This window comes from Aspergillus undulatus (genome assembly GCF_047715775.1).
Source record: "Aspergillus undulatus strain CBS 261.88 unplaced genomic scaffold BDV17scaffold_13, whole genome shotgun sequence".
Lineage (NCBI taxonomy): Eukaryota > Fungi > Ascomycota > Eurotiomycetes > Eurotiales > Aspergillaceae > Aspergillus > Aspergillus undulatus.
In genome coordinates this window covers 151,091-177,339 of record NW_027396617.1, presented here as the reverse complement: position 1 = coordinate 177,339, position 26,249 = coordinate 151,091, and the positions used below count along the sequence as shown (strand labels likewise).

Here is a 26,249-nt window from a genome sequence, read left to right as displayed (position 1 = left end):
ACGCACTGAACTGTACTGGCCTCACGAAGATTCACATCATGCTCAACGAAGAGGAAACTGCCATGATCAAACAGAAGCAAGCTGATCTGTCAACATAGGCGTCCAGCGGCAATGTGGAGTCGTTGCCCCAACGTGGTTTCTTTACTCGGTGCCCTGGACGACACGCGATGAAGCGACCATGGACCGGTCACCTAGGACTCACCGAGAGGACTCATCTGGCAGCCAGCAATTTTCTTCTCATCGCCACATGCTACCTCGATGTTTTCGATGACCTCGAACGAGTCTGTAGCGAGTCAAACTCGGTATGTCTCCATTGCTATCTGGATTCGACAAGCCAGATAGAATTGAAAGATATCCTAGCCCTAGGCACGTCACATGTAAATCATCTGATGCTTGCCGCCAATCGCTTGCTCTGCCCAGACCCATGTTTGGCCACCACCTAAACAACTCCTCTTATCCAAAATACCGGGACCGCTACAATGCGTCAAATATAAGGCCTACCGCTCTATAACCCTCCACCGGCGTTACTGCTCGCAGTCCGGACTTGGCCCTCTGGCTGACAGTTCTTGGCCGGAATCAATCTTCTACTTCATCACAGTTATGAAGAATGCTTGCTACTGAGATTATCCTCTCAGTGGTGGACACAAATCCAGCAGTTTCTAGGCATGTCCTTCTCGTTACTTGAGAGCCTTTCAGATTGCCACCCAGCTCTGGCGCGGTAGTGGCGCCTCTTGGAAGAGCCCAAATGAGATATCGTACGGATAGGTATTGGATCTTGGACTCTGCTCGAGTTCAGGCTCGATCTGGTCCGGGTCATTGACTGCTGGTCTTTTTCCACGCCAATCCTGCCAAGGTTAAGCCCAAGTCAGGCTAAATGAAGAAAATCTACACCAATCACACTTCGCCAGGGTCTGAGATCTCCTAGCGGCCCGCGCTGCTTCCCCGCACATTGTCTTTGCTCGTCTGCTTTGACTTTTACCTTTTCCCCGTCGTTCCATACAGACCCCGCAACCCAGACCCTAGTTCCGTCCTCCAACGTATCAGCCTGCAAACTCTCACTGGTCCCTCGTGATGATAAGGCCCCTCGTTCCAGCTTCTGTGGGGCCTTTCTACAGTTTCCCCGGCTGCTAATTTGCTCCATCTCATCACGGCGTGACCTCCTTTTTGCTCACTGTCCCTGCCACACGGCCAACGCTCGCTCATGCCCAGACGGGAATTGATGTGCCATCCCCCTCGTTTGCAAGGACGCACCCTTGTCCAACTCTGGCTTGATGCCAAGTTTGGCTGAACATTGGTGTGACCAGGGTCGTTGTTTATGGGATTCGTGGAATCGAGTTTTTGCGGTCTTGCTCACTTTTTTCCGCTGGCAGTCTCTCATGATGCCCTTTGAATCAAAGACCGGCGTTAGGATGAAACTGCTATCGTTAGCCCGTCGGTTATCTAGCATGGTTCTCTACGCGTCCTATAACTACCCGGGCCGACCCCTGTCGGGATATTTTGAAACAGGACCTCTTGTTTATCTACGCCGGATCCCTTGTGTGTTCGAAGAGATCAACTGTCGTTGCTGAGAATCTGCTACTGCATACGTATAAAATCTCGACAAGCGCAGAACCTCGTCATCTTCCTTGCTCGCGTTCGCCTCTCATATCTGCAGAAGAACGTGTGTAAGCCGCAGACATGTCTTTCCTTCTCAAGAGACTCGTCCACAATGAGGCGATGAAAACGGATCCCCCTGAGATCTACGGATGGAGGGTATACGCGCTTGCGTGCTCGGTGAGATTTCTTTGCTCGAGATCACTGACTTTTTCACCTCACTGATCTTATGCATAGGCATGTTTTGGTGGTATGTTGTTCGGTGTGGAAACCGGAATCATCGGTGGTGTGCTCACCATGGACCCGTTCAAGGAGTAAGTCACCTCATTTCAACCTGTATTACTCGTCACTGACAATTTGAACAGCAAGTACGGGCTGAACGACTTGGGCGAGACGGGACAGGCGAATCTCTCCGCCAATATTGTGTCTACCCTACAAGCAGGGTGTTTCTTCGGCGCTCTGGCTGCATCTTATGTCGCTGATAGATGGGGCCGGAAGATGGGCTTGATCGTTGCTTCATTCGTAGCCATCTTGGGAGTCATCATGCAAGTCGCAGCTAGTGGTCACTTAGAGGCCATGTATATTGGGCGGTAAGATTTCTTGGTCCAGGAGCTGTCGACTGACGAGCTAATCCTGGATATAGTCTCCTCTGTGGTATTGGTGTTGGCTTCGCGTCTATGGTCAACCCACTCTATGTCTCAGAGAACGCCCCACGAGCCATTCGTGGTGGTCTCACAGGTTTGTATCAGCTGTTCATCACGATTGGAATTATGCTTGCATTCTGGATCAACTACGGCTCCGTCCTGCACACCAGCGGCGCTGCTCAATACCTTGTTCCCTTGGCCATGCAAGCCCTCCCCGCGATCCTTCTCCTGATTGGTATGCTCCTCTGCAACGAATCCCCGCGGTGGCTCGCCAAACAAGACCGCTGGGAAGAGACGCGTGCGACTCTATCCCACCTCCGCAACCTTCCCTCGAATCACCCGTACGTCGAGAACGAGTTCCAAGACATTGTCCGTCAGCTAGACTTCGAGCGCCAGCTCGTTGGCGGCTCTAGCTTCGTCGATCTTCTCAAGGAAATGTGGCTTATCCCCGGTAACCGCAAGCGTGCCCTTATCAGTATCTTCCTCATGATCTGTCAACAAATGACGGGAACCAATGCCATCAACTACTACGCCCCTCAGATCTTTGAGAATCTCGGCATTACTGGAAGCTCCACCGGCCTTTTTGCTACTGGCATTTACGGTATCGTCAAAGTCGTGGCCTGCGCCTGCTTCCTCATCTTCGTTGCTGACTCTCTCGGCCGCCGCCGCTCCCTTCTTTGGACTTCCATTGCCCAGGGTCTTGCGATGCTCTACATCGGCCTGTATGTTCGCATTGCGCCACCCGTAGAAGGCGAGCCCGTCATTCCTGCCGGCTACTTTGCTCTCGTCTGTATCTTCCTTTTCGCCGCCTTTTTCCAGTTTGGATGGGGACCAGTCTGCTGGATCTACGCATCTGAGATTCCCACAATCCGTCTCCGCAGTCTTAACGTGTCCTTTGCTGCCGCTACACAGTGGCTGTTCAACTTCGTCGTTGCTCGTGCCGTCCCGAACATGCTTGCTACTGTTGGTGCGAATGGATATGGGTAAGTTCGATCTTTCCTGCCCCTAATCTGAACTAAGCCCTTAACTAACGCTACGTCAAACAGAGCGTACATCATTTTTGCTTGTTTCTGTTTCTCCATGTTTATCTTTGTCTGGTTCTTCGTTCCAGAAACCAAGGGTGAGTTACCTCCATCTTATATTTGGTAGCGACAACACATCTTACTAACAAACCAAACAATCAGGTGTCTCACTCGAGAAGATGGACGAGCTCTTTGGTGTTACGCACACAAGCACAACAACAAAGGACCACTCCGACACCCCTGTCGAGAAGGAGGAGGAGATTCGTATCGAAAAGACGGCGTAAAAAGCTTGAGTGAACGTGAGTTGTTGAACGTTATTTGTCTGACCCTCTCTCTCTAATGAATCGTCCTGGAATATCTTGTGTATTACGAGGGCACGCGGGACGCATCTTATTAGTTCAAGGGAGCTACTTTGATCAGTTACTTCCAGATAGTATGCAGTAATGAATCATTGCTTTGCTATTTATACATTGCTATATTCCTTCGTAATCTTCGTCGAATCATAGTTGTCTTATGCGTCTTGATACCCGAGTTTGCCCTGGCCTGCGCCAATGAAAGTCTTTGAATCAAGTACTATACTCTGTATGCTATTCATCAGGCAAGATAAAAGCCAAAGTGAGAGCCAAACACCGCGCCGTACCCTATCCAGAACATCCGACAAACGAAAAGTAGACAAACGAGAACGCCGTATAGATCGCTCATACGCGCCGGCCTGACAAAGAAAACAACAACACGGAGACACTGTGTGTACGATAAATATAAAACTCGAAACTCAACGAGGTAATGAAGACCGGATTAGACCAGGACTCCGGGTTACATGCGAATGAATGAAGAACGCCGGACGCGAGGGACTGGAACCAAGTAATGGCGCAATGCTAGATGGTGCGTAAATAAAAAGTAGAAAATCCGGAGGGAAAGGAGCAGCAATGAAGCTCCCACTCTACCTCACCCTCCTCCTAACACTAGCCCCAGCACCACCCGCCTGGCCCTGAAGCCGCTGTGACTGACTCCTCGTCATCCGCTTCGACTGAGATGGTTCATCATCAAGACTCAAACTGCCCAACCCAGGACCTAGTCCCGAGCGCCTCGGCGAGAAAAATGTATCGTTGACGGTACTGTTCCTTCCGTACCGGATATCCTTGACTGTGTTATTAGTTGTCGCCGTGGCAGTCGTCATTGTAGTCTCTGTGTCTGAATCTCCGTCAAAGTCCTGATCGGACTCTTGCGATTTGAGGCTCGTTAGGCTGAAGCTGTGGTTTTGTTTGGGTGGGTTGGTTGCGTAGGGGTCGGGGAAGGCGCCGTCGAATTGGGAGTATGGGAGTTGATATTGGGGTTGATATTGGGAGTCGGATGGGTGATGTTGGGTCATGAAGCTGGAGCCGTTTGCTGTTGAGGAGAAGGAGAGGGGTGGGGCTGCGGTTGAGGCGGGGGAGCCCAAGGACTGGAATGTAGACCGCCTGCTTCTTGCGGACCTGGGCGAGTCGTCGACTATGGTGTCGCTTGGGGACGATGGTCGATGTTGTTGCTGTTGCTGCTCGTGGAACGGTTCTGAACCGTGAGTGGGTGCCTCGCGGTAGAAAGCTAGGAGAGCTAGTGTCTCTTGAACAATCATGAAGATCAAAAGAAGCTTTCCGTATCTGTCAAAGTAGTGCCGTTCAAGGGTTAGTCCTGGGAGATAGCCTCCTAGGTGGACTGCTGCTGTAAGTTCTGCGATGTACACTAGCAGTTCCATTCCATTCCAGTGTGCAAGGGGTTGCTTGACACTTTCGAGAAGAGCAAAACCAGCAAGAAGACTGACGCATCCTAGTGAGGCAACTTCGATATAGTCCCCACGGACGGAGACAAGTTCATACTGTGAGCCACTCCACGCCGTGAGAGAGATGAGCAGTAGCCCCAATCGAACACACTGGGATACAAAAGCCCCTTCCAAACTTGCAGGCCGCGGTGGCCGAGTATGTGGCCTTGCTTGTCGCGGTGACTGCAAAGGGGTTTCATCGTTCTCCGGTGATTTTATGGTGAATGCTCGGTCGAAGAGATTCTCTAGTCCTGTTGAAGCATGGTCGGTTGCTGGGAAGAACTTTGGTGGAGCGAATATAGGATCTGGTGAGGCCGCCGGGCGGCCCCAGTTGGCTGAAGACTGAGCCGGGCTGCGGTGGAAGGGGTTTCGTTCGACAACTTGATCTATAGGCTTCGGTCTCTGCGTAGGCTGAATGCGCAAGTTCCACGATGGGGGTGTTGGCGCAGGTGGGAGCGAGCCATAGAATGGAGTTGGACCCGCAAGGGTGGCTTTCCGCTGGTCCCTTTGATGGGCAGTTGAAACTGGTCGCAAATTATGTTGTATTGACGGAGTCCAGTCCATGTCGTCTACTTCGGGCGGCGGAGTCGGGGCATGACGCTCTTCCTGTGCGGATCGCGGCGTGGCCAGCTTCTCAACAGGGAAGCGTGGTGTTCTTTGCTGAGAGTGCTCGTGAGGAGTGTAGAATGGCTGTTTTGCACTTGTTGTTGCTCGAGGCGAGATTTCTGCTTTTCTGACGGGTGTTGCCGTTGGAGTGTCTTCAGACCAATTTACCAGCGGGCGGGTATCGTAGCGAACTATACGCCGCGATATGACCACAGACTGGGAAGTAATTAGCATAATTGAGTTCATACCATATCTTGCGTAGGAGTATATAAGGCTTCACGTACCAAAATCGTAAAGAAAATCATGAATGAATGCAAAGCTGGTGGTAGAGTGGCATCGAGGCCACTCGACGAAGGGTCTCTGAGCACAGCCCAGAATGCGCAGCGCACCACCATAACAATGAGCTGAACTTGATAGTATTCCCCAAGGCGCACAAAGCGGCCACCTCTCCCTTCCACTTTCAACCGCAGCTTTGGATTCCACCATATTGAGAGGATGCCAGCCACGAGTGACAGTCCAGCGTAGGGCACGAGATCAACCGGGCAATGGCTTGGTAGATTCAGCGTATGTAGCATTTCGTTGAAGCGCGAGGCAAAGGAAGGCGACGTCGAGGGATTGTCTGCGTCTGGCAACGGTCGGTCGACCGGGAGAGCACTCGTCATATCCCAGGCAAGTTGGCCCGCAACACTAGCCCAGTAACATAGAGCACCCGAAAACACCAGTAGACTCCTCCAATTCCATTGTCTTGCTTTTCGCGCCGCCTTTCCTGCTTTACTCCGGTCCATCATCCGTCGCAGGTGGTCCGACTTTGCCTCGTATCCAGCCTGGCGAATGCGCGCTTTTACTCGAGGTTCGCATTTATCGCAAACTTGAGGATAGCGCTCCTCCAGGTTCCTTCGGAACTTCGGGTATTCGCGTTCGTACGCACTGTAGTTCGGGTCATCGCTGGGCGGGAAGTAGGAGGCCAGGGCATTGGTGAAAAGGTGCTGGTTGCGAACACACTGGGCACAGAACAGGTCCGAGCCGGTCAGCCCGAGGTCAGCAGGCTCGAGAAGGGATTTTGAGGCGGGTGTTGGTGGATTCGGATTTGTTTCTGCAGTAGGAGGATCTGTAATTTCTCCGTTCTAGACGAAATTAGTTTTTTGATTGTATAGCGGGGAAGCGCAGCAGATTAGGTGACGTACTTCGTCAAGGTAATTGATAGCCTCGCAATGTTTACATTGCCATTTTCGAACCGGGCCCTTGCCCAGCGGTGCAGAGCGACGGCCGCAATAGAAGCAGCTTAGTCGCTTCGAAAAGAGAGGCGCCATATTGTAGAAAACATCGGGTGGGCGATGTAGACCTGAAGTGTTGTGGAGAGGAAAACATTGTCTCTAAAATCCGAAGTCAACTCCGACAACAGCGGCAGAAGTTCAGAACACGTGAATCGAGGCCGATGCGGAGAAAGCAACACTTCAATTGACCCATTCACAACCATTGAGCACTGTCTCAGGACGATTGCCTTGCGACACTATGCATTTGCTTGCTACCTCATGATGCCTGCGATACTGCAACTTCATCTATCTTTCCCCGCGACATTGTGTTTTACAGCCAACTCTCAAAGCATCGTCGTCCTTCCGCTTCCATGGCGTCGCTCAAGCTAGCTCTCGGCCTGTGTGCCTTGAGTCTCTATTTCGCGAACATATTTCTCATCTTTGTGGCTCTATCGCAGATTTCTTATCCCGGAATAGCTGCCTTGTTTCTCTTCTTCTCAGTCGTCAGCACTGTTCTGGCAGTCCTGGTGAGACGTTCCTCAATTCCATCAACACTCGCAACGTAGAATTTACAGGCTAATACAAGGATGCAACAGTCCCTCAGCGCTTTAGCCATCTCGCAGAATACTCCAGTACCCAAATGGCGTCCGAGGCACACCCCAATCCATCTCCTCGTCGTTCTAGGCAGCGGAGGCCACACCGCAGAGATGCTTTCGATGCTCCGGCGCATGCAACTCGATCCAACTAGATACACCTACCGCACCTATATCGTAAGCTCGGGCGATAACTTCAGTGTTACAAAGGCAATCGAGTTCGAAGCGGCTCTCCTCGACCGCGGTGCAGAACCAGCATCCTACGCAATCGTTACGGTGCCTCGCGCTCGCCACGTCCATCAATCCTACTTAACAGCTCCCTACACAACCATACTATCTTTCTGGTCTTGCCTGTTGGCTCTATGTGGACTCCATCCAGACCAACAGCAACAGAAACCACAGGCGCAGCTCCCCTCACCTTACCCAGATATCATCCTAACCAATGGCCCTGCGACAGCGGTTTGTGTAATACTAGCCGCTAAACTGCTACGCCTGAGCCATTGGTGCATGGTCAACTCGTTTCCGATTAGAATGAGAATAAAAGCTTCGCGGGCTGGACAATTCCGACTCCGTACAGTCTTTGTGGAATCTTGGGCTCGGGTGAAAACATTGAGTCTTTCAGGGAAGATTTTGTTACCATTCGCTGATCGGTTCCTGGTTCAATGGCCTGCGCTTGAGGGAAAAAGGGCGTGGTGGGGAATGCGGAAGACTGAATATGTTGGCGGTCTTCTAGATTGATATTCTGGCAGACAATCTGTAAATACCTCATGCCTGAATGACATGCGCTCCAACCGAGGTCTTTTTTTCCTTGCGCTATCGGTTGGCGCGGGCTCCGAGATTCAATGAACGGACGGCTGGACCAACCCATAGGCTATAGCTTCAATCAATAGATATTCCTCCGACGGATATTTCCGTGTTTATTTGTAGCATTGGAGGTCACTGTGTCTATTGTGTAACTACTCTTGCCCCTTGATTACATGTAAATACATGCGCTCGTTCTCGCTCCCAACCCCAGCTCAACCCCACGTCTACCCCGCGTGTAAACACTCCATCACCAATATTGAAGCCCAGTTCGACTCAATCTCCATCAATTGATCTCTTATATTCAAGATTATCCCTAGCGATTCATCATGCCGTATTCCTTACAGAACCGCAATGTCCTTGTCACCGCAGGGTCCAGGTACGTAGTCCCGCCACTACAGCTCTATCATCACCGGTTCATAACCTCAGTTCACCCCCAGATACTAACAAATTCCATTACTATATAGAGGCCTAGGCGCCCTCGTCGCCCAGAAATTTGCCGCGGAGGGCAGCAACATCGCGATTAACTACTTCTCTAGCAAAGATGCCGCGGAGAACCTCGCATCGGAGATCCAGACGACGTATAAGGTTAAGGTTATTGTTATCCAGGGTGTACGTTCTGTCTTGCCTTGTCTGATGTATCCTGTCTCGATATGCTCGGTGGTACTGGGAGATACGCACAATAACATGGCTGGGCTGACGAGTGCTCGCACAATCTAGGATGCAAGTATCCAGGAGGATTGTCAACGGATAGTTCAGACTACCATTGAGCAACTTGGGGGATTGGATATCCTTGTTTCAAACGCTGTGGGTTGCTGCCGGAAAGACCATATCGTCGTGAAAAAAAAGCTAATGCGCTGAAAGGGCTGGACTAAGATCGTTCCCTTTGCCGACCTGGATGCTATGCTCGAGGAAGACTGGGATAAGGTAAGCTACAAAGTTGCAGTGTTCATTGGAGGGTTTGCGCGACTAATTCAGTCTATAGTGTTGGTCCAACAATGTAAAAGGGCATCTATGGCTCTTCAAGGCCGCATTGTCTACTTTCAGAGCTAATGCTGAGGGTGGTGTATTTTTGCTCACTTCATCGGCGGCGGTTAGTATCCTACTTTCAGACCGGGAACGAATAAAGGAACCAGTTCGCTAACATAATACCCAGGCTAAATCGGCATCGGGAAGCAGCTTGCCATACTCAGTCACAAAAGCTGCAGGTACGTCATTTCCAACTTCCGAGGGAATATGGCTGACGATAATACAGGCTTGCATCTAGCTAAATGTCTCGCGCAAACACAAGGAAACAAGGTCCGCGTCAATGCAGTTCTACCGGGTCTTCTTCTGACAGAATGGGTATGTAGTCCGACGATACCCTGACTTTAAGAAAGCGTCTGAGCTAAGACGTCTGAAACACAGGGATTGCGGTTTCCTCAAGAGAAGATCGAGATGTATAAGAACAAGACGCCGCTGAATACTCTGGTATGGACTGGTCCCAGTAGCTGCTGAGAGATTGTGTACTGATGCCCTATACCATCACTAGCCCGAGGTGGAAGATACGGCGGATGCATATATATCATTAGCCAAGAACTCATCGCAGACAGGACAGGCAGTTCAGATAGGTATGTTTTTCACTGTGGTCTCCCGTATGAGACGTAGCTGACCTTGCAGATTCGGGATTCGTGGTGAATTATTGAGCCTAGATGTATGGGAACATGAAGAAAATGGGTCATGGGTATATATATTCGCTTAGATTGGTATCGTGGTGCTGTACATGTTAATTTACACATATCCTCTCTCTGAGACTCCTTAAAAAAGAGGGTTATGGAATGGAGCAAACGGCACATCATGCGAGGAGAAGGTGCGGCTGCCGACCAACCGAGCCTTAAGGGCGGCTCGAAGCGCATCCGCTAGTGGCTGTCCTTCCACTGTCATTTGATGGATCCTGATCAGCTTACCGTCTTTGGTAAAAACGTAGACTCCCTTGCCCGAGTCAGCCTTGACTGTGTGCTCGCCATCGATAAATGGCAGTCCGGGCACAAGGGCAAATGCTTCGCTCCCTTTCATGGGTTGCACCTCTTCGATCTTATTGAGAATGACCCTTTTCTGCTGGAAAGTTGGTTTAGGGCCAGTTGGTTTATCGAAGACCAAAGACTTGCTCCACAGCGCCGTAAGCACCCGGTGTCTCCGTTGGATATCCGCACAGGTCCAGTTAGCCCAGTCGATATGTCTGTCTTTTGGTTTGATCTTGGCAGCATGTATTAGTTCTTCCTGTTTAGACGAGTACCAGCCTGCGTCCGTAACTGGAGGAACGAATAAGCCCTGTCGAATACCTTCGACCAGCATGTTTGCGGCCTTGGGGGCGACAACATCCAACAACTGCGACACGTGGCACGAATCGGGGTTCGGTATCTCAATCCCTGGTGAAGGAGTTTGGGCAAGTATGGCTCCGTGATCGAAGCGCTCAAGGTGCAGTGTTTGGAGGGTGACGCCCGTCCTCGTTCTCCCAGCTAGAAGCGTATGATGTAGTGGTGCAGGGCCACGGAAGCTGAAATTACGCACTTAGTAAGCCACTGGCAGAAAGCTGTGCTGTACTTATACTTACTCTGGGAGTAATGAAGGGTGAACATTCAGTCCACCGTATTTAGCGCCATTGAGGATCCGCGGTGGCACAAAAAGTCCAAACGAGACAGCCACTATCAAATTGATGGGTTGTCCCAAGTTCACTGGGGCCTACAGCTGTAAGTTTGTATGTGTCCCCGCCGTCAATAGTCAAGTTCTGCATACCCTCCACCCAGTGAACGTATCAATCTCATGGATGGGTAGTTGGAGTTCCGTTGCGGCCGCCTTGATTGGAACTATCAGAGAACAGTATCAGCGACAAGCAGCCCGTACCACTAGTGATATTGCCTAACTCACCTTCTCGTATATCCTTCATGCCCCTTCCGACCTTCTTTGGCGGTCTACAGACGACGTCAATTGAGGCGATTCGATCGGGATGTTGCACATGCTCGGCGTGGAGAGCTTTTAGGGAAGCTATGCTGAAATGATCGGAGCCGCAAAAGAGGATTCGGAGCGGGTCGTACGCTTTTGTGGATAGAAATCGCAATTTAAAGGAGGCATAGAAGCTGGCTCGGCGATGAGAGCACAGCGCGCCCGAGCCTCTGGAGAGAATCATGGCTGGCGAAGCTGTGGGGAGAGATCTATTCCGGAGCAGTCCCCCGTCAAGCTTCCGAGAGCTGCCTGACGATCTCGTCACCACGTGATGTCACTGCCCACCGCAAGCCAAATCGCGGGGATCAAGATCAACATGAGCAACAGTTCGGTCGTTATTACTCTGTACATTGTGAGCTGACGCTCACGGCCTACAATGCGATGCCGGAGGGCGATTCTTTTTCGGTAGATCCCGCACAGCTCTCGTACCTTGCCATCTACAACCCCAAACTCGGAACTACGGACGAGACGATCAAAGAGCAGATTGTCTTCTACACCTCGAGGTCTAGTCTGCTGCGGCGAAAAGACAGTTCTGCCACAAGCGATGACAAAGAGCCCGGCGATGACTGGAACGAGAGGTTGCGCCAGGTAGGCCTGGCGCAGGGTATGGTGACCTTTGCTAGGTGGGAACTGCTGTTGCGACTATTGTTGTTTGATGTTAATGGGTTGTTCCAGGAACTTCTCAGAGGGAAAGGCTGTCGACTACGTTGAGACGGAGAAATCACAGATTGTTATACATGAACTGGAGAAGGATTGGTGGATCCTAGCTGTATGCGCATCTCCCCTTGAAAATTATCCGAATAGTCGCTGAGAGCTAGTCTCTCGACCTCACCCGACTACCGGCCGATTCTAACAACGGATCCTCGCAACGAGATGCTTCTGCGCGTTCCTTCATTTACTCTTCCAGGGAGATGGCTCCACCACAGCTTCTAATCCAGCAACTTCGTCGAGCGCATTCGATATTCCTCCTTCATCATGCTCCCAATCTCGATACACTATACAAAAGTGCTGGCAGGTCCACATTTTGTATATTCCTCGAGAACTTCTGGCTCAGATTTGCATGGAACTGGGAAATTCTTCTCGGCGGGAACCCAGCTGTTGAGATGTACAATGGCATAAAGCTTTCTGCTGGGGGCGAGCTTGGAATCGGAGTGGGCGAAGAGGAGTGGGGAAGCGGAGAAAGAGAGGTTCTTGAAGATTTTGTTTCAAGAACAGAGGGTCTTGTAGACCTGGTCGTGTCGCGCTTTGGCGATCCGGATGATACCACCGAGAGTACCCAAGCGGGAAGCAAGCCAGAGGGCGAGGCCGAGAACCGATGGCTTGGCTCCGATGCTTATCCACGACCTTCAGATGGTGTTATATTCTCGGGTATGGGGGTGATAGAAAGGCATTCCATTGTATCCATATCCCAGTGGATGGAGTGGATATACAAATACGGTGCAGACGCGTATGGAGTCGGCTCGGATCCCACTCTTCCGCGACGTCGAAGACGAAGGAAACGGCAACGCGCAACGGCTTCTGGAAATCCTACTGACAATCGCCTCGCTTCACCTGATATCAGGCAAAGACCTGCCCCGGGTCGTACATTTTCTCCAGGTATTCCTCGACCGCTAGTCACGGGGACGCCTTCTCATCAGTCCTCGAAAGACTCCGAGGAGAAAGACGTTTCGCAAGTGAGCAGTGAAAACTCTCAAGACTCAAATAGCAAGCCCGGAGAATGGATAGCGACAGGAACAGAGACGTTTGTGAAGTATCTCACTCTCGGCTATGGCTCGTCTTGGAGCCTCTCCGGGACACCGAGTCGGGCTTCTACTCCACAACCTCAGTCCGAAACGCCCCAAAATGAGGGTAATTCAGCGGAGGCAGATAACTCGAATGTTCAAAGCCGCTCAAAAGGGTCTTATGATGGCCCAAGACTTCAGAATCAGGGCCATTTTATCATCGGGTTACAAGATGGCACGGCCAATTCAGACATTGTCTTAGAGGAAATAGAGCCATCAGATTCCGCTGCCAGCTCGAATGAAAAGATAGCCAAGAGGATACTATACGTGAAAAAGACGAATCCGCAACATGATACAGCAGGTAAGTCTACTATCATCGTCAACTGGACAGCTCAGAAATCTTACCTCGTCTAGACTCAGCGCAGCTGCAGGCTGTCGTATACGTAGTAAGTGCTGCTCCCTTGTCCACCACTCTACAAAGCTCACATAAACAGTGCCAACCATTCATATACACTTTCCTCTTCGACATTACAACGCCGTCGCTCTCTGATCCTTCTCTCTATCACAGCATACATCATCAGCTCGGTCCGCTCCAAAAGCCACTCAGCACCTCTACCTCCCCATCGACCGCAATTTCCCGCAGACCCGACGCCTCAGAGCCCAATAACAAATCCCAGAAACAACATCACACCATCTACGACCTTGTCTATGATCCACACAACCTCTCCATCCGCTCCTCCATCCCTAACATCCCAGACCTCATCTCCCATCAACAAGCCCTACGCCTGACTGGGACCCCTTACTTATCCCGAGTCGAGTCAATAAGTATCCACCACCGCCTCCTCACAACATTCGCCGAAACCCGATCTCGCCCCCTCGAGCTAGAACGCACATGCAAGACCAGCCGCGGGTGGTGGATTGTTTGGGTCCGGATGTCCACTTCCCCAGATTCACAGCAAGACCAAGCCCAAGACCCGTCAGAGCACGATACAGAACAAAACACACAGCAAGAAGCCTTTATCATTCGCCAAGCAAGCGATCACGCCGCCACCTCTTCACATCATGCCCGCAATTCGAGTAGTCTTGGTGGCGGCAGCGGGGCGCGGTTCTTTAGAGACCTGGGCGGGGCGTCGTCGCCTGGTCTACCGCAGGCTTCACGGATGGATCTAGCGCCGGGGAAGCTTATTGAGGGATTGGGTCTTGATGCGCGGCGATATATTGAGAATTTACTTAGTTTGAATAGATAAATTCCTTTGAAGTTAGATTGGTTGCTGGATCATGATTCTTCATTCGAGTTTGTAAGAATGAGCATTTCTGCCTCGCAGCCTTGCATTTCCGGCAAGTTGTATTGTGGAGTATACAAAGTGAAAAATGTTTGTTGTCAATTACACGTGTCGGGCGATGGTATGTCTGGAGCTCGATCAGAATCCAATAATGTCGGCTTTCGAAAAGGAGAACATAAACATGCAACTCGGAAATAATACTGCTCAGCTGTGGATGAAGGTGACGTTCGCAGGGTACTTCTGTCTGATAGTGCGAATTTAGTTTGTTACTATCTTTGCTCGCTCCAGTGCAGTAAACGGTGTATTTTTGGGACAGGGGAATATTCCAGTGCACCGCCACGTATTATTTATCTCCGGATCGAGGCTTGTATGTACGTGACATGGTTTCAGGGATCACAGCTGTCACCTAGAAATGAAGTCGATGGCTTGATGCTCAGATAATCCATGTGAATTCTAGGCTTGGGCTGCCCTTCAGCTTCAGCTTCAGCAAGCCTGCGCGTCGTCAAAGCAACGAGGCAGACAAGCTGGGCGATTACTGGCCGGGCTCGCCGGGGGTGCAGGGAGCTCCTGTCAGCTTGATCTTGGCTCTTTAGTCATAGGCGCGTCGGATGAATTTGTTCGTGAATGCGAAGATATGGCTTGTTGTACCCTGGGGATGCTTGTCACATAGCACGGCACTTGGTGAATGCCACATGGATAATTGGCTGGGAAACCGACAGCGCACTGCATCTGCGGGGTTGATGTTCAAGAATGGAGGCTTTGGGGTTCCAATCCCAATCATCAATAAGAGATTGATGTCGGGATGAAGCTGCCTTGTCGAAATGATTTCCTGGAAGCTGGAGGCTGGAGCATTGGTCGCATTGAGGTCTGGCAGGCTGTCCGCTGCCAGCGCCTAGACTTGCGGTGCCCATATTGTTCTGGACACGGTGGTGAATTTCATACACAAGTACTCCGTAAATGATAGGAAAAGAAAGCATTCAGAAGCCGGGTAATGCTCCTGCTGCTGCGCCTATCAGGAACGGGGACCGAGAGAACTGGGTATAAGCTCGAGTGGTGGACAATCACAAGGTGGATTCAGCTCCAACTGCAAGGCTCGGGCTTCAACCGTTGCGTTGTTAAACCGCCCGTGTCTTCTTTTTTTTTACTTTTTGTTTTGCAGTTACAAGTTCGACAGAGAATCCAGGGACAGGCTACAGCCCTATGATTGAGAGCGGCCTTGTGAAATTGCGGTCCCATAATCGAAACATCGAAACTGCAGCTGTCTCGCTGTTCATTTCATCAAGGACCCAGCCTCAGCCTCAGGAGCCCGTCCGGAGTGTCGTGATTGTGTATTGAAAGATTACACGCGCGTATGACGGGTACAGCCACTGTGGCTTGAAGGGCAACGTCAACTAGCTAGGCACCAGGCAACAGGATCAGAAAAGGAGAAATCCAGTCTCGTGCTTTCACTAAGCACAATCTCATGGGTTTCTAGCAGATATTGAGTAGAAGTGGCTATATTCATCCGCGTATCCGCGTACAAGATCTTCACAGTAGACCGGTTCTTGTCGAAGAGATTTCATCATTCTCGTCACTTGGGAGAAAACAAACAAATTCCAGGGCCGTCAGCCACATAACTACTGCGCCACCTTCTTTGGACCTTGGTAACATGGTATCGCGGTGTTTCATAGGCAGCAGACAATATTAAAGAGGAATAATTTTTCTTTCTTTTTGCTGCTGGCACGTTACTGAGTCAATCTTGAAAGAGTTAGTGACTTAAGGGGTCAAGCCGATTTCTTATTGAGTGCCGATAAAGCGTGGGCACTCCTAGTACTGGGAACTGGGAGGCCGACTCTAGTCTTTGCTGCTTAGGGAGACTCACCACTAACCGCCTCTTTCCACCTCCTCACTCTCGCTCTTCCATTTATCAAGCACCCTCCTCCTCCGTCATCCTCCCTCCCCTGGGTCCTTCCACCTGCTATTCGAGCTGCTTTTTTGCCGAAATTCTATTTCGATCGCTGAATCGTCTGTCTCGCCAAATATTCCATCCTAATCTGCGCCGCTGCGCCCAGTTCTTGCATCGTACGTGATAACCCTTTTCCTCGGGTGTCTGACTTGTCCCTTTCTCAATCATCAACGGTCATCAACCATCCACTCCCCAGCAGCTCGCTCTTGTTGTTTGCCACTCCTTCTACTCCAGTCATGCCAAAAAGTGGATTTGTTTCGACCAGCTAGCTGATTTTCTTCGTTTCAAGATGGCTGAGATCCGCCGCAAGCTTGTCATCGTTGGCGATGGTGCCTGCGGTAAGACCTGTCTGTTGATGTAAGTTCTCCATGACACTTTGACACTCTCTTAAGCATCTTTTACTGATATTCTTATTTTCTTGCAGCGTCTTCTCGAAGGGCACTTTCCCTGAGGTTAGCTCCGCCCGTCCACCGACCCCGTCAAGCACACCGTCGATCTCTGTCCATAACCTGCGTGATGGCCTCTGGAACTAACGACATTATTCATAGGTCTACGTCCCCACTGTCTTCGAGAACTACGTTGCCGATGTTGAGGTTGATGGCAAGCACGTTGAACTCGCCCTTTGGGATACGGCTGGCCAGGAAGATTACGACCGTCTCCGTCCTCTCTCCTACCCTGACTCGCATGTCATCCTGATCTGTTTCGCCGTCGACTCACCTGACTCCCTTGACAACGTCCAGGAGAAGGTGAGCTTCATGTTCGAAGTGTATTCGTCGACACCATACTAACAACCTATCAGTGGATCTCCGAAGTTCTTCACTTCTGCCAAGGTCTCCCCATCATCCTCGTCGGGTGTAAGAAGGATCTTCGTCACGACCCCAAGACGCAGGAGGAGCTTCACAAGACTTCCCAGAAGCCCGTTGCCCCCGAGCAGGTAGGTTTCCAGAAACAAGCGATAGCCCGAATATAACAACTGACTGGTTTACAGGGTGAGGAAGTCCGCAAGAAGATCGGTGCTTACAAGTACCTCGAGTGCTCTGCCCGAACCAACGAGGGTGTCCGCGAGGTCTTTGAGGCCGCCACCCGCGCTGCCCTCTTGACCAAGACCCACAAGAGCAAGAAGAAGTGCAGCATTCTGTAAATTAGTCTATTCTCCCGCCTTCGCAAATGTCTTTTTTATGCGGAGATTATACGAACGGATAAGCGTCTCGATATTTGGCTGTTTATGTTTTCTTATCTTACAAGGGGCGATGGATTTGTCGGTGCGAGAGTGAGTGTGCCAGAGCCTACCTGATGCAAATGTGGTTAATTTTCAATCACGGGCATGTCACATGAGCTTCATGGGATGATCTGGCTGTGCAAGTTGGTCGACTTTCTTCGTTTGCAGACTTCTTTTTCTAGGGAGGCGTTGTTATAACCTTGTGGGCTTTTCATTTTCTCTTGAACCGTTGTCTCCATAGCGCCCCCGAGGCAGCTCGATACCCTCTGGCAAAGCGGCGCCTGTTCACCGGCAGAAGCGTTGGTCTGCACTACTGTAGGCCGGCATCATCGAAATGGTGTCTTCGCTTCCGCAGTCTAACCTGGAGGGTGTTGATCAAGCAAAGTTGGAATTTCGTGATCTGATAGAAGATTCCTATGCCTTGCAGCAGATATGCCCGGCAAAGCTTAATTTCCTTGTCCCTTTGTCTTAGTTTTGGTTAAAGAGAATGCATGGAACTTCCTTCTGTTCTTCGATGTATTGCGGTCATAGCCCACGTGACAGTCTAAAGAGCTGAAGGATGCCAGAGCATAAGATAATAATAGTACATTTGATCCCGTTCTACCTGTGAAATAGCACGGTCTCACAATACATTTTTGGGTTTGAGATGCGTTGTGATCGCTGTACCTGTTTGTACCCCGTGAGCCAACTCCACTAAAAACCCGCATCACGTGACCCCAGTCAAGTCCGCAATTTTCCCTTCCCCGAAACAAGCACCAGCACTATCACCACGACAAGCCCACACCAACGCCTCGCCATTGCCAGGCCAGGCCCCGTCCAAAATGCAAAAGATCGTTCGCCGCACAGCGCTCGCCCGCAACCAGGCGCAGCGCAAGGCAATTCGAGCCGCGAAGGCCGCCGAACACGAAGACCTACGGAGCGCGCTCCGCTCACAGTTCGCCTTCAAGCGAAATGAGCTCGACAATATCCGTGCTGAGCGGCTGCAGCGGCGCGAGGACTATTTGCGTGGGCCGCTTGCTCCTCAGCGGGATGTTGGGCCCCAGGGGGCGTCGTATGGTGCCGTGCATCCGCAGGCTATGAGGCCGCCAGATATCCCGAAGCACTTGCGGAGGAAGTATATCAACTTTGCTCCTGGGGATCGGGTGTGTATTATGAAGGGGAAGGATAAGGGGAAGATTGAGGTCGTTACGAGAGTGGATCCGGACAATGAGACTGTCACGGTGAAGGATCTCAACATGGTACGATTGCTCCCTATTTGCTCTATCCAACTCTTACAACTTTCTCAATTACGGGCTAATTGGACTGTTGTGATAATATAGGCCGATGTCTACTTCCCCAAGTGGCTCAACGAAATCTACGGCAACAACGCTCCCTTCTCAACGATCCCTCTCCCCATCTCCATCGACGACGTGCGCCTCGTCGCCGCCCTCGACGACCCATCCACCGGCCAAACGCGCGACGTGATAGTCGAGCACATCCACGCCGACGGCCCCTTCCTGGAGCGCGAGCACGGCGTCGAAACCCCGCGCCATACGCGATACATAGCCGGCGAGAACATCGAGATCCCATGGCCGAAATTCGACAAGCCAGAATTCAAAGACGAAGAGTGGGACACGCTCCGCATGGAAGTTGAGACGCCTACCTGGGTCCCCTCACTCCATGAACCGCCCTTCCCACCTTCTGTCCTTGACGAGCTGAGGAATAAGTACTCGGCTTACCGTACACGGCATGATCCTGAGTTTGTGGAGCAGAAGCGGATGGAGGATCTTAAGAAGGAGTATCTTCAGAGCAGGTCTTTGATGACGCCGAAGGGGGAACTTATTGCTTTGATTCAGAAGAAGAAGGCGGAGGAACGGGCGAAGAGGAGGGATGCCGATGGGAACTTGATTCCGGATCGGGAGACGAAGTCGTTCATTGAGAACTTTATGAAGTTGCAACAGAAGAAGACCAAGCCGGTTACCGCTACAGAGGGGACTGGGAAGAGAAAACCCGGGAAAATGGTGAAGTTCGCACAAAAGGGCAAGCCCAAGTCCAAGTCGCCGAGTGAGAGCACGCCCGCCGCGGAAACGAGCACTTCGACAGAAAGCACAAGCACGAGCTCACCTCCACCTTCAACTCTGTCGGAGTAGATAGATCGAGTATGCGTTTGAGCGCCTGTCTGTCGTCTTCTCCTTTCTTTGCTTTTTGGCTTCTACTCTTCTTCTTGTGATAATGGTTCTTGTTCTGTGTTTCTACTACCTATCATAGTTTCTCCCTGGGTGTATGTATGTATCCTTTGTATTATTGTATCATAGAATATGAATGTATAAGGTAAAATTCGGGCTGTTGGTGGTCTTTGAGTTGATGTTAGACTCATGTGTATATTGGGAGCAGCATTGATCTTGCTCAGATGATATCCACAGGATATGTATAATTGACACTGCGAAAACGGGACATATATGACTTCCGTTAGGCAAAGTACGTATCAAACTTGAAGCATTCGTAACTCATCGTAATCAATAACTACCCTGCCCGAACATAACTATCAGAACATATAACCCAAACCCAATCACCTCACATGAACAGCACCCCCTTTCTCCCCCAAAGCCTCCAAATCCTTCTCCCGACCAACACTCCCACTCCCCCTTTCAAGGCCATGCTCATGCTCCTGTCTGTCCGTCATACCAACATCACTATCCCCAACCTTATCAACCGTATCCCTATAACTCGGAACAAAATTAACAGCGAGGGCATAAGTCCATGCGAGAACATGGAACATAGTCGGGACAATAAACGCGAAGCCCGTGTCGTTGCGCAGGTCCGCGACATGTGCTAGGATAGGAGGGATTGCGGCGCCGCCGCTCACGCCGCCGACGATGAAGCCGGAGCCGCGCTTGTAGTGTCTACCTAGCCCGCGGATTCCGAGCGCGACGATTGTCGGGAAGCACACGGATTCGAAGAAGAGGGTTAGGAAGAGCATTGCTGTTGTTTTTGAAGGAAATGGTTAGTCGGTTTTGGTTTTGGTGGGGGTGGTTGGAGGGTTGGTTGGACGTACCCATTCCAGCTTCGTTTTTCTGCGTCGTTGAAGCGGCACAAAAGGCGACGACTCCTGAGAGGTAGGCGAGGAAGACCCAGCGTGGTCTGATGTATTTCATGAAGAAGGCGCCGATGAATCGCCCGACGGTGAATGCAGCTTGGGCGCCGGCGAGGTACTTCGAACCTGCGGCGGCGTCTACGGAGGGCCAGGTATCGATGGCGTAGTTGATAAAGTAGGATGCGATGGCGACTAGGGCAAGGCAGTAGGGTTAGATCACAAATATGTCATAGTAGGAAGAGTAGCTTACCCTGAGCACCAGTATACGTGAACTGCGCAAGCGTGGCATGGAACAACTTATAGTGCTTCCAAAATGGCTTCTCCTGCTCGTTGACATGCGTGGTAGAGACTTGGAAAGCCATGTCCTCGTCTGTGACTTCAGGGATATGCGAAAAGAAGAAGACAACGGCCAAGCAGAACACGAAGATCCCAATGGCAAGATACACCCACTGCACGCGCTTGAGCGCATTGACAGAGTCCTCGGTATCAGTGAAGAAGACGTATGAGGCCAGCGCCGGAGCAACGACTGTGCCGATTCCATTGAAAGCTTGTGCTAAGTTGATTCGGATTTCAGCGTACTTTGGCGGACCGCAGACTGCCAGGTATGGGTTCGCTGCCGTCTCGAGGGATCCTAGACCTGAGCCGATAACGAATGTAGCGGCGCAGAAGCCTCCAAAGGACTGGTTGAGGCCGGCCGGCCACATGCAAAGTGCCCCGATGCCGTAAAGAACCAGGCCGAAGATGAAAACGAGTTTGTAGCCGTAGTGCCGAAGAAGCCAATTTGCGTAACCTAGAGAAGCAAGAGGGTAGGCACTAAATGCTTTATGAGTATAGATCGTGAATATCCAGATGCGTATGGTACATACCCAAAGTATGCGGCTTGCAGTCCTGAACTTCTTGTCCGTGTGATATGGAGTGTATCTTGGAAATGTTTGTTGAGAGTATCAAGCAGACCATACGCGAAGCCCTGTTTGATGTTAGCCAGAAATTATAGCCGATCTGAGCGGAATTTCGCAGGCTGCATACCCATAGGAAAAATAGTATAGTGACGAGTATCAGAGGCCATAGACTCTGCCGCAGCGTCAAAGTTGCCGCAGAAGTGGTCTTGCTATTATCGATCCTTAACCCAGACCGGGTTTTCAAGAAGTGGAGGAACCCCATCTCGAGAATGAGACCGTCCGTGGGCAAATGGACTCCAAAGCTTGGGCGGGTGGTATCTAGCCAGACAGCAGTGCGACTGTCACCCGACCTGCAGCATCCACGCTCAAAGAGAAAAAGACGCACGGGGCCAGACTCAGCAAGCAGCTGGCCCAGGGACTTTATGTAGCTATCGGCTCGGTTTGTGCAACATCATGAGAGCAAGCTCAGGATGCTATCAGCATGCTACCATATGGGTGCATTTCTTGGGTCACCAATGAATCCCACGGAATGCAAGGCTGCATGGATCCCCTTCTCCTCATCTTCCTTCGTCTGGTACCACTCTTGAAGAGTCTGGGGTAGCGTCGGTCGTGGTCACTGGTGGAAGTGGGCGATCTGTGGCACTAACCCCAGACATCCTTCAGCCGTCCAGTCTGGGGGAAGATCGCCGGCAAAAAACCCACCACTGAAGGGCGCCGCCGTATGCAGTAACCTGGTACGATCGCACCCTGTCAAAGCGTTGCTCCCTTGTTGCCTTTGTCCGATTTCTTGCCTGAGTGGTTGATCTCAGCGCATTCTTTGTTCTGGACAAGGGCACGATATACCGAAGCTTTAACGTCTTTGAAGGTGGCCGGAAATAATGGCAAAGCCGCTTCGCCTTGAGATCGCCCGACGAGCCTGTCCTCCCCACAAAGCAAGGCAAAGGTCGGAGGAGAAGCGGTCGTGTTTGCGGGAAATAAGGTCCAATGAGATCAGCCGTTTCCAATTAAGCCTGTGCTGTCGGCTAAAAACCTCGAGGGGCGTGCTTGGAATTGCTCTACAGAAAGTGGAAGTGAGGAAGTCGACAGCCACGATCAGGTGACAAGAAGCAAGGCATGGAAGTACTTTTAACACCCAATGTCTATTCAATTCGAAATATTTGTTCTTCTCGGATATATTCATCTACCGTGATACATACACGCATAAGTTGTCCAAAAGGGTAAAAGAGGACCACATCCGAGGGTCGATGTCTATATCTATCACAGACGCCTTTTGACTCTGAAGTCATGCCTGACTAAATAGACTCTATGCCTTCTTCGGCTTCACCACTCCATTGGATGACTCAACAGAAGCAGTGACGGTAACATTGTACAAGCGACGCTCCACAACTTTCAGAAGCTCATCGACGACACTATCACAACACCGTTAGTCTACTGCACCTGTAAAGAAAGATATGTAAGGGTACTCACATAACGGGGGCACTAATTGCCAGAACTGCCTTCCATTCAGTCCAGTCCAATGGGAGGATCGCGAATAACCCTTGCAGGAAGGGAATGTACAGAATCGCAAAGTGGAGGGACATGGAGAGAATGATGGCGTAAACGAGCATCATGTTGTTCCAAAGACCGAAAGTGAGGAGAGACTCGCTTGAAGACAGCGCGTTCATCGCGTTCAGCATCTCAATCACGACAAGAATGGAAAGAGAAACGGTCGACGCGGAGCGCGACATCTCGTTCCCGAACATCTCACAGCCAATCTCTGGGAACTCAGCGGAGCATTTGTGGAAGTGGGACTATTAGGCGATTAGCAACACGACTCGAACAGAAAGCAAGGGCAGAGCGTCAGACTTACCAATTGCCAGAAAGAGATCTGGGGGCCCTCGGGGTTGTAGAGGAACCACCAGACATATCCGAAGACCGTAGCTGCACCAACATAGGTACCGATCACCATGTATCTGAAGAGGAGCCAACCGCCAACAAGAGATTCATCGCGCTTCCTTGGGGGTCGTCGCATCACATCATGGTCAGCGGGGTTGAAGGACAGAGCAGTGGCGGGCAAACCGTCGGTGACCAGGTTGACCCATAGAAGCTGCACAGGGACAAGAGCCTCAGGCATGCCCAGGGCGGCAGTCAGGAAAATAGAGACAACCTCTCCGATGTTGGATGAGATAAGGTACCGAATGAACTGTTGAGTGTTGCTGTAGATCGACCGACCTTCTTCAACGGCAACGGTGATGGTCGCAAAGTTGTCATCCGCGAGCACCATATCAGCAGCGAGTTTGGCTACATCCGTACCAGTACCCATGGCGACACCAATGTCAGACTTCTTCAATGCAGGAGCATCATTCACACCATCTCCAGTCATTGCAACGACATGGCCAAGAGATTGCAGGAGATCGACGAGCTTGGACTTGTGAGACGGTTCAGTACGCGAGAAGAGCGATGCGGTCTTGACAGCCTCAAGCTGTTCGCTGTGGGAGAGGTTGTCGAACTCCCTGCCAGTGAAGCTTTTGCCTTTAAGATCCTCGTCCTGACCGAAGACGCCAATCTGGCGACAAATTGATTCGGCAGTATTTCGGTTATCGCCAGTAATAACAATCACGCGGATACCGGCCTCTGCACACTTCTTGATTGACTCGGCGACCTCCACGCGAGGGGGATCAAGCATCGCAACGAGGCCGATAAGGGTCATCTTCTGCTCCAGTTGGGCATATTCCTCGGTCGTTGAGGCTTTCTTGACAAGGGGGTTCGAGGCCACATCATCAACGCTCGCCAATGCAATAACACGAAGACCACGGGTTGCGTATTCCACAACCTCAGATGACAGGAGATCTAAGTGAGCCTTGGTCATGTTTACGCGGGAGCCATTTGGCCCTAGGAGAACCTGAGAGCAGCGCTCGAGGATAGACTCAGGCGCACCCTTGACAAGAAGCCTCTGATCTCTTGCGGCACCCACCAAAACAGACATACTCTTGCGATCGCGCGAGAACTCATAGGTTGCCTGCAACGGCAACTGATCCTCATAGTAGGCGCTTGAAGTGTGGAGCTTCTGGGATGCAGGCAGGCCAGAGATTTTGGCGTTGGTACCCACATCAGCAGTGCCGATTTTCTCAACAAGAACGCGCAGGGCACCCTCGGTTGGTTCGCCAATGCACGAGAATGCACCAGTTTTCTCATCATGAGAAATTGCAGCAGCGTTGCAACGAGCCATAACCTCAGTCATTTGTCGTATGGTCGACGAAGAGGCAGCCAGATTGGTAACGACCTGACCCCTAGATAAGAGGTTGCCCTCTGGTGCGAAGGTTGTGCCTTCTACATCGATGACCTCAACATCAGTCCCAAGCTGGCTCAAATAGACAATCTTGCCGACACTCATCTGATTCGTGGTGAGGGTTCCAGTTTTGTCAGAGCAAATCACACTGCAGCTTCCGAGGGTTTCGACAGAAGGCAATGAGCGGACCACGGCGTTCTTTTGCGCCATCTTGCGAGTACCGAGAGCCAAACATGTGGTAATGACAACGGCCAATCCTTCTGGGATAGCGGCCACACCAAGAGACACGGCAATCTTGAGGTAATAGATAGCACCCTTGGCCCATCCACCGTGAGAAGGATCGTTAAAGTGCTCAATGTTGATAACCCAGACCAGAATACAAATGACAGTAATAACTTTGGCGAGCATATCACCGAAATCATTCAGCTTCTGCTTAAGCGGCGTCGGCTCCGAGATTTGAGAGGTGATGCTCTCATGAATATCACCAATCGCAGTCGAAGAACCAGTCAGGACAACGATGGCCGTAGCGTTCCCATTAACAACAGTGGTACCGGAGAAGAGCATGTTGGTCTGATCCTGCTTAACAGCTTGTTTATCGGTGACAGCGCGAGTGTCTTTGGCTACACTCTCACTTTCACCAGTAAGGATAGCCTGGTCCACCCTAAAGCTGTTGCTGTGGATAGCAAGTAGCCTGCAGTCGGCGGGGACACGGTCTCCAACTGCAATGTGAACAATATCTCCAGGTACCAAGTCCTCAGCCTTGATGCGCTGAACCGCACCATCTCGGACCACTTTAGCTTCGTTCGCGGAATATTCCTGTAAAGCCGCAATCGCCTTCTCGGCGCTGCTTTCCTGGGTCACGCCGACAATCGCATTGAGGATGAGAATTGTGAGAATCTGTAGCGGCGCAAATAGGTTAGACAAGGCATTGGAGTAAGTAATCTGGCGCGGTACGTACCACTGCAGGGTCGACAAAGACCGTCCAATCGTCAGTATCCTCAAAAAGAGCCAGCACGAATGAGATAGCGGCCGACGCTAGAAGAATGAGAACGAGCTGGTCTTTGAACTGTTCGAGGACAAGTTCCCACAGAGGGGTCGGGGGTTCTTCTGCGAGGGCTGGCAATTGAGAACAACAAGTTAGCATCCGCAGGCTGTCACCCATTTACTGCTAGAAGCAGGAGAACTCACCATTTGGGCCATACTGTTGTCTTGACTTTATAGCCTGGGCGCTAGACAGTCCAGATCGCTCTGTGACGTCGAAGTGCTTCAGCACCTCCGGCGGCGAGAGACGGAAAGACTGCTCCATAGCCGACTATAGAGACAGAATAGTTGACCAGGACGGGGAGCAGAGGAAGGTAAAAGAGCGGAGAGGAGGGAGAGGAAGAGAGGAATGCTGGGCCCGAAAGTCAAGGCAGGACAGGTGGCCGGAGCGATACCGTAAATTAGTGAGCGGCGCCGGAGCGGAGGTTGGAGAATCCTAGTCGGGAAAGATCTAGAAGACAAAAATGGACCCTGGAGGCAAACTGCAGCATGCTCTGCTGTCCACTTATAT

The 26,249-nt window shown here is 51.2% G+C and overlaps 10 protein-coding genes across 10 annotated transcripts; 6 read left to right on the top strand and 4 right to left on the bottom strand.

Annotated features, from left to right (window-relative positions):
- Window positions 1–1,562: 1,562 nt before the first annotated feature.
- On the top strand, window positions 1,563–3,741 carry BDV17DRAFT_35687 (sugar porter family MFS transporter). Its single transcript, XM_073764400.1, has 6 exons — window positions 1,563–1,773; window positions 1,831–1,907; window positions 1,959–2,183; window positions 2,237–3,220; window positions 3,284–3,357; window positions 3,422–3,741. Exons 1-6 carry the CDS (start codon window positions 1,678–1,680, stop codon window positions 3,541–3,543), a joined length of 1,578 nt encoding a protein of 525 aa, XP_073617486.1. The 5' UTR covers window positions 1,563–1,677; the 3' UTR covers window positions 3,544–3,741.
- On the bottom strand, window positions 3,722–7,001 carry BDV17DRAFT_258253 (uncharacterized protein). Its single transcript, XM_073757281.1, has 3 exons — window positions 6,845–7,001; window positions 5,945–6,784; window positions 3,722–5,876 (listed from the first exon to the last, which is right to left on the bottom strand). The coding sequence occupies exons 1-3, from the start codon at window positions 6,968–6,970 to the stop codon at window positions 4,200–4,202; spliced, it is 2,643 nt and encodes an 880-aa protein (XP_073617485.1). The 5' UTR covers window positions 6,971–7,001; the 3' UTR covers window positions 3,722–4,199.
- A 136-nt stretch (window positions 7,002–7,137) lies between these two features.
- On the top strand, window positions 7,138–8,343 carry BDV17DRAFT_35682 (glycosyltransferase family protein). Its single transcript, XM_073764399.1, has 2 exons — window positions 7,138–7,440; window positions 7,510–8,343. Exons 1-2 carry the CDS (start codon window positions 7,285–7,287, stop codon window positions 8,242–8,244), a joined length of 891 nt encoding a protein of 296 aa, XP_073617484.1. The 5' UTR covers window positions 7,138–7,284; the 3' UTR covers window positions 8,245–8,343.
- Window positions 8,344–8,591: 248 nt separating this feature from the next.
- On the top strand, window positions 8,592–10,048 carry BDV17DRAFT_35658 (SDR family NAD(P)-dependent oxidoreductase). The gene is made up of 10 exons (XM_073764398.1): window positions 8,592–8,686; window positions 8,775–8,919; window positions 9,028–9,114; window positions 9,172–9,234; window positions 9,293–9,400; window positions 9,464–9,515; window positions 9,563–9,651; window positions 9,715–9,777; window positions 9,839–9,917; window positions 9,967–10,048. Exons 1-10 carry the CDS (start codon window positions 8,637–8,639, stop codon window positions 9,990–9,992), a joined length of 762 nt encoding a protein of 253 aa, XP_073617483.1. The 5' UTR covers window positions 8,592–8,636; the 3' UTR covers window positions 9,993–10,048.
- BDV17DRAFT_258247 (methionyl-tRNA formyltransferase) lies at window positions 9,753–11,494 on the bottom strand. Its single transcript, XM_073757280.1, has 4 exons — window positions 11,215–11,494; window positions 11,083–11,153; window positions 10,901–11,028; window positions 9,753–10,843 (listed from the first exon to the last, which is right to left on the bottom strand). Exons 1-4 carry the CDS (start codon window positions 11,471–11,473, stop codon window positions 10,105–10,107), a joined length of 1,197 nt encoding a protein of 398 aa, XP_073617482.1. The 5' UTR covers window positions 11,474–11,494; the 3' UTR covers window positions 9,753–10,104.
- Window positions 11,495–11,615: 121 nt separating this feature from the next.
- Window positions 11,616–14,606, top strand: BDV17DRAFT_35632 (uncharacterized protein). Its single transcript, XM_073764396.1, has 5 exons — window positions 11,616–11,912; window positions 11,965–12,058; window positions 12,108–13,371; window positions 13,425–13,456; window positions 13,505–14,606. The coding sequence occupies exons 1-5, from the start codon at window positions 11,671–11,673 to the stop codon at window positions 14,255–14,257; spliced, it is 2,385 nt and encodes a 794-aa protein (XP_073617481.1). The 5' UTR covers window positions 11,616–11,670; the 3' UTR covers window positions 14,258–14,606.
- A 1,921-nt stretch (window positions 14,607–16,527) lies between these two features.
- rho1 (Rho family GTPase RHO1) lies at window positions 16,528–17,379 on the top strand (the record flags this gene model as incomplete). Its single annotated transcript, XM_073761677.1, has 5 exons — window positions 16,528–16,595; window positions 16,663–16,690; window positions 16,787–16,984; window positions 17,038–17,172; window positions 17,227–17,379. The coding sequence occupies 5 exons, from the start codon at window positions 16,528–16,530 to the stop codon at window positions 17,377–17,379; spliced, it is 582 nt and encodes a 193-aa protein (XP_073617480.1).
- An 867-nt stretch (window positions 17,380–18,246) lies between these two features.
- Window positions 18,247–19,853, top strand: BDV17DRAFT_258218 (mitochondrial 54S ribosomal protein uL24m). The gene is made up of 2 exons (XM_073757279.1): window positions 18,247–18,695; window positions 18,777–19,853. The coding sequence occupies exons 1-2, from the start codon at window positions 18,279–18,281 to the stop codon at window positions 19,584–19,586; spliced, it is 1,227 nt and encodes a 408-aa protein (XP_073617479.1). The 5' UTR covers window positions 18,247–18,278; the 3' UTR covers window positions 19,587–19,853.
- A 152-nt stretch (window positions 19,854–20,005) lies between these two features.
- BDV17DRAFT_280604 (putative l-fucose permease) lies at window positions 20,006–21,691 on the bottom strand (the record flags this gene model as incomplete). The annotated part of the gene is made up of 5 exons (XM_073759909.1): window positions 20,006–20,418; window positions 20,492–20,722; window positions 20,781–21,343; window positions 21,397–21,497; window positions 21,557–21,691. The coding sequence occupies 5 exons, from the start codon at window positions 21,689–21,691 to the stop codon at window positions 20,006–20,008; spliced, it is 1,443 nt and encodes a 480-aa protein (XP_073617478.1).
- A 1,059-nt stretch (window positions 21,692–22,750) lies between these two features.
- Window positions 22,751–26,115, bottom strand: BDV17DRAFT_35422 (calcium-transporting ATPase). The gene is made up of 4 exons (XM_073764395.1): window positions 25,886–26,115; window positions 25,656–25,813; window positions 23,279–25,594; window positions 22,751–23,219 (listed from the first exon to the last, which is right to left on the bottom strand). Exons 1-4 carry the CDS (start codon window positions 26,001–26,003, stop codon window positions 22,893–22,895), a joined length of 2,919 nt encoding a protein of 972 aa, XP_073617477.1. The 5' UTR covers window positions 26,004–26,115; the 3' UTR covers window positions 22,751–22,892.
- Window positions 26,116–26,249: the final 134 nt, after the last annotated feature.

Bases quoted from the DNA above. Each gene is read 5' to 3' on its own strand.
- BDV17DRAFT_258253 (XM_073757281.1), bottom strand. From the start codon at position 6,970: ATGGCGCCTCTCTTTTCGAAGCGACTAAGCTGCTTCTATTGCGGCCGT. The intron at 6,785-6,844 runs GTACGTCACCTA...AATTTCGTCTAG, and splicing joins CTATCAATTACCTTGACGAA to AACGGAGAAATTACAGATCC. The intron at 5,877-5,944 runs GTACGTGAAGCC...ATTACTTCCCAG, and splicing joins TGATTTTCTTTACGATTTTG to TCTGTGGTCATATCGCGGCG.
- BDV17DRAFT_35658 (XM_073764398.1), top strand. From the start codon at position 8,637: ATGCCGTATTCCTTACAGAACCGCAATGTCCTTGTCACCGCAGGGTCC. The intron at 9,516-9,562 runs GTACGTCATTTC...ACGATAATACAG, and splicing joins CTCAGTCACAAAAGCTGCAG to GCTTGCATCTAGCTAAATGT. The intron at 9,918-9,966 runs GTATGTTTTTCA...CTGACCTTGCAG, and splicing joins AGGACAGGCAGTTCAGATAG to ATTCGGGATTCGTGGTGAAT.
- BDV17DRAFT_35422 (XM_073764395.1), bottom strand. From the start codon at position 26,003: ATGGAGCAGTCTTTCCGTCTCTCGCCGCCGGAGGTGCTGAAGCACTTC. The intron at 25,814-25,885 runs GTGAGTTCTCCT...CTCAATTGCCAG, and splicing joins ACAACAGTATGGCCCAAATG to CCCTCGCAGAAGAACCCCCG. The intron at 25,595-25,655 runs GTACGTACCGCG...GCGCCGCTACAG, and splicing joins TCTTTGTCGACCCTGCAGTG to ATTCTCACAATTCTCATCCT.
- BDV17DRAFT_258218 (XM_073757279.1), top strand. From the start codon at position 18,279: ATGCAAAAGATCGTTCGCCGCACAGCGCTCGCCCGCAACCAGGCGCAG. The intron at 18,696-18,776 runs GTACGATTGCTC...GTGATAATATAG, and splicing joins CGGTGAAGGATCTCAACATG to GCCGATGTCTACTTCCCCAA.
- BDV17DRAFT_258247 (XM_073757280.1), bottom strand. From the start codon at position 11,473: ATGATTCTCTCCAGAGGCTCGGGCGCGCTGTGCTCTCATCGCCGAGCC. The intron at 11,154-11,214 runs GTGAGTTAGGCA...GTTCTCTGATAG, and splicing joins CATGAAGGATATACGAGAAG to TTCCAATCAAGGCGGCCGCA. The intron at 11,029-11,082 runs GTATGCAGAACT...TTACAGCTGTAG, and splicing joins ATACGTTCACTGGGTGGAGG to GCCCCAGTGAACTTGGGACA.
- BDV17DRAFT_35632 (XM_073764396.1), top strand. From the start codon at position 11,671: ATGCCGGAGGGCGATTCTTTTTCGGTAGATCCCGCACAGCTCTCGTAC. The intron at 12,059-12,107 runs GTATGCGCATCT...GCTGAGAGCTAG, and splicing joins AGGATTGGTGGATCCTAGCT to TCTCTCGACCTCACCCGACT. The intron at 13,457-13,504 runs GTAAGTGCTGCT...TCACATAAACAG, and splicing joins TGCAGGCTGTCGTATACGTA to TGCCAACCATTCATATACAC.
- BDV17DRAFT_35687 (XM_073764400.1), top strand. From the start codon at position 1,678: ATGTCTTTCCTTCTCAAGAGACTCGTCCACAATGAGGCGATGAAAACG. The intron at 1,774-1,830 runs GTGAGATTTCTT...TCTTATGCATAG, and splicing joins TATACGCGCTTGCGTGCTCG to GCATGTTTTGGTGGTATGTT. The intron at 2,184-2,236 runs GTAAGATTTCTT...TCCTGGATATAG, and splicing joins GAGGCCATGTATATTGGGCG to TCTCCTCTGTGGTATTGGTG.
- BDV17DRAFT_35682 (XM_073764399.1), top strand. From the start codon at position 7,285: ATGGCGTCGCTCAAGCTAGCTCTCGGCCTGTGTGCCTTGAGTCTCTAT. The intron at 7,441-7,509 runs GTGAGACGTTCC...AGGATGCAACAG, and splicing joins GCACTGTTCTGGCAGTCCTG to TCCCTCAGCGCTTTAGCCAT.